The sequence below is a fragment of the Acyrthosiphon pisum genome, chromosome X (assembly GCF_005508785.2).
Source record: "Acyrthosiphon pisum isolate AL4f chromosome X, pea_aphid_22Mar2018_4r6ur, whole genome shotgun sequence".
Taxonomy (NCBI): Eukaryota; Metazoa; Arthropoda; class Insecta; order Hemiptera; family Aphididae; genus Acyrthosiphon; species Acyrthosiphon pisum.
In genome coordinates this window covers 22386895-22395138 of record NC_042493.1, presented here as the reverse complement: position 1 = coordinate 22395138, position 8244 = coordinate 22386895, and the positions used below count along the sequence as shown (strand labels likewise).

Sequence of the window (8244 nt, the reverse complement as noted above, 5' to 3'; positions counted from 1 at the left end):
ATTTGCATTCTTTTAATATTTTTATGAAGACGAAAATATTACGGTGTACATAATTAGTGATAAAAACGAATTGAATTTAAAAAGAAGAAATTCTTATTTAACTCTTAACTTAATGTAATCTCTGGACAGGTGACACTACTGAGGGTCTTCCTATTCGAATATTTTATAATGTTATATAAACTTTGTCATCATACTTACTGATTATTGTAAAATAGATTGTAAATATATGTTTTAAATAAAAAAAAAAAAAACTTTTAACTGCACATTTGAGTTACCATTTTTATTTATTACGTAGGGTAGATTCTAACAAATACCTATTGCCTAATTCCATTTTCTAAGAAATGAGCTACTTTAAAAAGTTCAAGTATCTAGTGATCAATCGCGAATATTTTGGGTATATTTATATTATTACATGCAGAATAATAATAAATTGTATGATTATATTCTTCTATTATTTGTATTTTTCGGAAGATTGTAGTTTTTCATCGCTAATAAATACTTTACTTTGTATATAAAGTGTGTTTAAGATTACGCACGCGATAAACCGGTATTGGTTTGATTAATTTTTAATACCATTGACCAAAGTTCTTCTAAATATTGACTGGTTAGTGACCCTTGTCCTATGTTATGTTGTACAAGGGTCAAGGATTTCGATCACAAACTAATGGTGACATAGTTTGTGAAAAAAATCGTCATTTTTAGAGAATTTATAAATAAATACAAACTTTCAACGCTCTTCAAAATTTAATTTGACTTTATTGTAAACATTTTTATTTTTACAGGTTGACAAACTTTTGATAATTCTTGTATTACATTTTCAAATCTTAAATTTAAAACAAAATTAACCATTGGTTAAAAAATGGTCAAAAAACAAATTAGACTCTTGAAACAAAAATTAAGGAGACGAGATGCTACAATAAGAAATATGAAAGGGCTCTTAAATTATTTAAAAAATAAAAGTATTGTATACAGTTTGTAAACGCTAATTGAGAACACTCAATATACCACCTATTTTACCACTAGTTATTATTTTTTTTTCTAATTTTTTAATACATTTTGGTAGTATAACCAACTTTCTAAGTAACAGAATTTCTCACATATGTGAACTTATTAACGGGGTGCCACCCACCATTGGGTGACTTCTCCCTCCCGCTAATCAACCCACATCCCATTTACTTATTGTACCACATGTAATTACAGATTACAAATATACATTTTTGTTCAATAAAAAAAAAAAAAAAAATATGTGTGCTTATTTATTTAATTACATACAATATTAAAAAACCAGGAATGTCGAATGATGATTCAGAGGATATGCTACTTGGTATGTTTGAAGGCATTTCCAGCGATATTTTTAAAAACCAAATTAAAAATGCAGCACGTGCAGCCAAAGGTCGTCGCTACTCCACTGAAATAAAGCAGTTTGCGTTAACATTACACTATTACTCACCTAAAGCTTATGCTTACTGCCGGTAAATTGCTTGTCTGCTTATTTATTTAATTTATTGTGCATAATCTAATCATATTGCTGTTGTTATTTTTGTGAACAAATTTTTTTGCTTATTTCATTTTAAATAGATCCATTCTTAGTTTGCCTAATATATCGGCTATACGAAATTGGACATCCTCTGTTAATGCAGAACCAGGCTTTCTTACTGAAGTTTTTGATGCTTTGAAAACATTGTCGCCAGCAGATAAACATTGTAATTTGATCCTAATTGCAATGGCAATTAAAAAGCAAATAGTATGGGACAAAAAAAATGGTAAATATGTTGGTTTCAGTGATTATGGTAATGAATTGGATTTAGAAGGAACAAATACACCTGCCACTGAAGTTTTAGTATTCATGTTAGTTAGCTTAAATGGTAAGTGGAAAGTTCCTGTTGGATTTGTTTTTCAAAATAAAATTAGTGCTTCTACTCAAGCTGAACTCATTAACTCAGCACTGACCATCTCACATAATGCTGGACTAAAAGTTTGGGGTGTGACGTGTGATGGGGCTTTTACAAATTTTTCAAGTATGAAAAAATTGGGCTGCTTATTTGACAATGTAGATAATTATGATGGTTTAAAGTGTTGGTTTGACCATCCTGTTACAACGGAAAAAGTATTTTTCATACCGGATCCATGTCATATGGTTAAACTTGCTCGGAATACACTAGGTCATAACAAAACATTGATTTCTAATGAAGGAGCTATTAAATGGAGTTACATTGATCAGTTGTTTGAAGTTCAAAATAAATTATCACTTAAATTAGCTAATAAATTGAGCCAGGCCCATATTAAGTGGCAGAATAGTAAAATGAAAGTGAAGCTTGCAGCACAAACATTAAGTGCATCGACAGCTGATGCATTGACTTTTTTAAAAAATATGCACATAGAAAATTTTCATAATGTAGATGCCACAGTTACTTTCTGTAGAAACATTGACCGAATATTTGATTTTTTGAACACCAGGAATCCATTTGGAAAAGGATTTAAATCTCCAATATTTCCCTCAAATGTTGATTTTTTGGAATCGATTGTAGTTCCCATTATACAATATCTATTTAGTTTAAAAATTCAAAACCAATCCAAGGATTTGCAATTTGTACACACAACAAATAAGAAATCTTTTGTTATTGGTTTTGCAACTGCTACAAAATCCATTTTGTCAATTGCAAAGCTTTTATTTCATGAAACACCTATCTTTAAATATATTTTGTCATATAAGTTTTCCCAGGATCATTGAAATACTCTTCTCGAGATTCAGACAGAAACTTGGTTCAAACAATAATCCAAATATATTGTAGTTCAAGACGGCACTGAAACAAATATTAATGAAAAATGCTATTGCTTGTAAATCAAATGGAAATTGTAATACTTTTGATAATGACGTGTTTGGAGATTTGTTTGAGTTTAAATGGAATAGAAAAAAATGAAAACTTAAATGATTTTGATGAAATAGAAGATAAAATTGATGCAGACATTGTAAATAGAATGACATTACTAAATAGCTCAAACAAAGCAATGATTGAGGCAAAAGAAAATATTTTATATTATATTACAGGGTACATTGTTAAAAAAGTTTGTAAAATTATAGATTGCAATTTCTGCATAACATCACTTATAGAAAATAGAAATGAACATAATTATAGTTTACCACTCAGACACAAACAGTTTGTTCTCCTAAAAATTCAGGGTGGTTTGGTTATAACATCTAATTGTGTATATAGAATAATTAAAGAATCTGAAATTAGTTTCTTATATCATACAAACTATCTTTCAAGTATCAATATTAAAAATTTAGACAAAACAATTATTAGTCATGTTGTTAACAAATTTGTTTTGGACCGTTCTATATTTAAAGATTTAAGTTGTGAAAATGTTGGAATTTTAGAAAGACCCCTTTAATTAGTTTTAATATCTTTGCTTGTTAAAAAATTTTTAAGTGTTCGCTTACATTCTTATGGTAAACAGTTTTCATCAGACCTTTTAAACCCTGTGAGTAAACGTCAAAAATTAACGAAAACTATTCTTTTTTATAATCAATAGTCATATTATGCATACTACTACCTACTAATATACTACCTATTCTACGTTTTTTTGCTAACTATACTGTTTTGTTTTTTTTTAATAATAATAATAATGTTGTGCGTACCTACCTAAATACTTATATTTGTATTACCAATTGTTATTTCTGTTAACACATTGGAGACGATCATTTTTTAAGGCATTGTTACGTTGAGGACGAGTGCCGTGTTTTTTAGTATCGGAGACGACGTTATTTTTATATATTGCAACGTTGAGGACGCTTATCGTGTTTAAAACCGGCAATATTTTTGCGTTAAAAAAAGGAGAAACACCGTGTTTTACAAAAAATCGGTTAAGTATATCGATATTTAATTTATATTCAATTATAATATAAATTGTATTAAAATATCGAAAATACCAACAATTGTTCCGATATTATTTTCGATTATATTATATTATAGTCCAAAAATTATAGTAAATAATTATGTTGTTGACATTCCCCCATCGACCATTGATTGCGCACGCTGTCTTGGGTGTCAAATTGTATGATTTAATAAATTGTTGTTGGCTGGTTCTATTCGTTTTCTTTGTTTATAATAAATTATTCGTATTATTTATTAATATATTAATTAATAATAATACTTGACATAATTCACCATGGATCGCATTAATGACGATGAAATCGTTAATTTATTAATGGATGAATTTGCGGAGAACAGTGGTTCTGAACTTGATGACAATGATTTCGGTTAGTAACTAAAAAAATTGTAATAAAAAAAATCATTTTTGCAAATACCTACTATTTATTAATTATTATTTTTTAGATGAAGATGTAACAGACGAGTTGAATAAAACTTATACTAATTTGAATCCTCTTATACCCGAATTTTATAACTACGTTGATGCTTTTGATCAACAAAATCTTGAACTACATAATGGTAATTTTTTATTAAATAACTGTTTATTTAAAGTCAGTAGTTTATTTTTTTTTGTTTAAATTGGTAGAGAAAATTATTTAAAATTATTATTTACCATTTAGTAATTACATTTTTATTTTTTAAATAATATTATTAGATGTTATGGAATACGATGAAATAATGGCTACTCCGCTTAATGAGGAACGGCCTACTACTGATGCAGAAACTTGGGGATTTGAAAGTGATGAGGAAGATGAAGATCGTCAAATGCATGTACCAGCAATTCTTAGGTTACCTGTGAGTCACAGAAGATAAGGTGCTCTTCCGAAATGGCGACCAAAGAATTCAAAACCCAAACCACATATATTTACTGGAAATCAGCACGTTACAGATGAAGTAAGCGAGAACTCCACTGAGCTAGAGTGTTTTTAATTATACTTCCCACAATTTATTGTCAAACTAATTAAAAAAGAAACAAACAGATATGCGTTTTCGGTAATTCGTTCCCTAAAAAGACGAAATATTTTAAAAAAAAATTCAGTTTGGCATAAGTGGAAACCCTTAAATATTTCAGAAGTGTATACATTTTTTTCCATAATATTACACATGAGTTTGGTTGAAAAACCGCACATTAAAGATTATTGGTCAACTAATCCTGTATTGCAAACAACGTACGCTTCTAAAATTATGAAAAGGGATAGGTTTATAAGTATTTTTTCAATGTTACACATAGCAAATAACGACAAATATGTTCGGAAAGGTCAACCTGGGTATGACAGCTTGTTGCTCGGCTGTACATGCCTAACATTGCTTCCATTTTATTATTTATTTCCTTGTGTAAATCTATACTATTTGTCTCTGTATTATTTAAAATTTCTCTTCTCCGTTTATCAATTTTATCTGTATTAGGGCCAGTTGTACCGTCTTCGGTTAAACAGTGATTAAGATTTAATCTATGATTAGTGATGTTGGGTCGTTGTACAGTGCCGGTTAACCTTCTAATCGTCGATTAAAGGTCTGTTAAGTTAACCAGCCATTCGACCGCGGTTAAACATTGATTAGTTAATTTTCGATGAGAGGGGGAATATAATTCGTTATCATTTATCGTAGTTATCACTCATCAGCTAAAACAAAATGTTCCGATTCTGATCGTATTTGGATTTCAAGTTTCAACAGTTTTACGTTCGTCAAATAGTGTTTGATTTCGATTTAAATGCGCATTAAACTGAATACTAGTTTTTATGATGATGTATAACAACAGTTCGTCTGAAGATGCTTCAGATTTTGATCAATTGATTGTAATGATTGCATTTCCTAGAAATCCGAGAATCTTCAGACCTCGAAAACATCATTTTACCTATTGGAGAGATGATGAATTTTTCAACAGATTTCGATTATCGAAAAATACAGTTCGCTATATTGTCGATATAATAGGTGATCGCATATGTTCCCGTACCGATTGGTAAGTTTTTCCTAATTGTTTTTTGGAATACATTATCTAAAAATATTATTATTAATAGTTTAAACATTTATAATAGGAATAATGCTGTGAGTCCAGAAGATAAAGTGCTCCTAACACTAAGGTATTATGCAACAGGATCAATGTTAATTTTATGTGGAGATTTCATTGGCATTCATAAATCGACTGCAAGTCGTATTGTGAAACTTGTTTCACATAACATTGCTATATTACGTCCTCAGTTTGTCAATTTTCCCAACAATGAAAATGATTTAAAAAAAGTCAAACAAGATTTCTACAACATAGCTAAATTTCCAACGGTTATTGGTGCATTAGACTGTACCCACGTCAAGATTAAATCACCTGGAGGAGATAATGCAGAAGTATATAGAAATAGAAAGAATTTTTTCTCAATCAATGTACAGACAATTTGTGATGCAAACCTAAAAATTCAAGACATAGTAGCTCGATGGCCTGGTTCATCACATGATTCTACTATTTTCAATAATTCAGAAATACGAAGGAAATTAGAAATTGGCGAAATGAGGGACTGCGTTTTAGTTGCTGATAGTGGCTATGCACAACGTAACTATGTTATGACTGGTTGGAAGCCCTAACACAGTTATTGATCCAGCCTCTGGTATTTATGAAGAAGCTGTAGCTAAATATAACGAGTCATTAATTAGGACTAGAAATACTGTTGAGAGAAGTTACGGTGTTTGGAAACGTCGGTTTTCAATATTAGCTACAGGAATAAATGCAAAAATTACTTCATCACAAAGTATTATTGTTGCTACAGCAGTATTACATAATATAACCTGCAATTTTGGAGAAAGCATGCCTAGAGTTACAACCGAAATAGAATCGTTAATTTTAATAACAGAATTTAATAACCCAGGCGAAGATATAGGCAGGAATGCAGCCAACATTACAAGAAATAAGTTCCTTCGCTATTTTAACAACTTAATTTGAGCGGATGCCTTTACAGTTACATTTATTTATCTTTGAATTTTTAACTGTGTTCCTTTAACATATATTTGTATACATTTGTAAATAAAATAATAATACAATTTGAGACAAAAAAAAAATGTATTTATTAAAAATTTAAATGGTAGTGACTTACAAACCAATAACAAGAATTAATATTTATTATGAAATGTTAATGAATTAACCAAAAAAAAAAAAATTAATAACAAATAATAACTAAAATAGGTGACTTAGATATTTTAATAACATTTTAATGAATTAAACAAAATAATTAATAACGAATAGTAAGTTTAATAAGTGACTCAGATATTTATATTGGAATATTTTATTTTTTCAGCTGCTTTTTGCATTTATAATGTCATTTGTCAGTTTCAAATTTTCAATTTCAATTTTATGTTTTTCAGTCATCATTTGTAGTTCCAAATTGTGTTTTTCTTGCTTGAGATGCATTTTAAGTTTATGATGTTCAGTAAAAGCAGACTTTTGTTCTTCACTCAGTGAGGCTCTAGTTGATGCCCAACTGGTTATTTTGTCCTGATATGTCTTTTTTTTTTTTGTCTCATTACTATCTGAATAAAACATTAATAAACTAATATTTTAATAGACTCAGAGATATTTTTGGTAAAAGGGTTAGATGGGAGTATGAGTTATTTAAATATATTATATTTCATAATCATTAATAAGCATTTTAAAAGTGCATTGAAAGATTTATTTTTCACAAAAAAATCCAAACCCTAATAATTAGGGCAGAGGACTTGTAGCTCTAAAAAAATACCAATTATGCACATAATATACAAAATATGCATTTTAAGATGATTATTTTTGAACGAAAAATAAAAATTTTCTGTAGGTACCTTTTATTTATTTAAATGTTAATAAGTACAACTTACAAGTTACAATAAGTATTGAATATTTAGGTTTATTTTATGGGTTTTCAGATACTTCTTTAAATTAATATTTCAACCTCATCAACTACTAAAAAACAATTGACTAAAATATTTAAGATTAATCTAACCCCCTCTGAAACTCTTGAGATGTCTTTCTAGAAAAATAAATAATTTAAAATATGCATCTAAAAGTATAGGTATTAGGTATAATGAAAAAAAATATGTATGCCCAAATAACTCAAAATATGCATTCATCTGCAAAATAAAATTTTAAAACTACCTTTGTGAAAGCAAGAAACGTATTTGTTTTGTGCTCTGCTATTTTTATGACTGTGCAAAAAAAAAAAAAAAATATGCAAGTGCTTCAAGACCTCTGCTCTACTAATAATAAATCTAGTGGACACCCCTGGGTCATTTTTAAACCAATTAGAATATATTTAATTCATATATAAAATTTGTACCTGAACTGCATTATTGTTTG

At 28.7% G+C, this 8244-nt stretch overlaps 1 protein-coding gene across 1 annotated transcript; it reads left to right on the top strand.

The window, feature by feature from the left end:
* The first annotated feature begins 5036 nt into the window (after positions 1-5036).
* Positions 5037-6506, top strand: LOC100575559 (putative nuclease HARBI1). The gene is made up of 3 exons (XM_008187046.1): positions 5037-5200; positions 5692-5892; positions 5969-6506. Exons 1-3 carry the CDS (start codon positions 5037-5039, stop codon positions 6504-6506), a joined length of 903 nt encoding a protein of 300 aa, XP_008185268.1.
* Positions 6507-8244: the final 1738 nt, after the last annotated feature.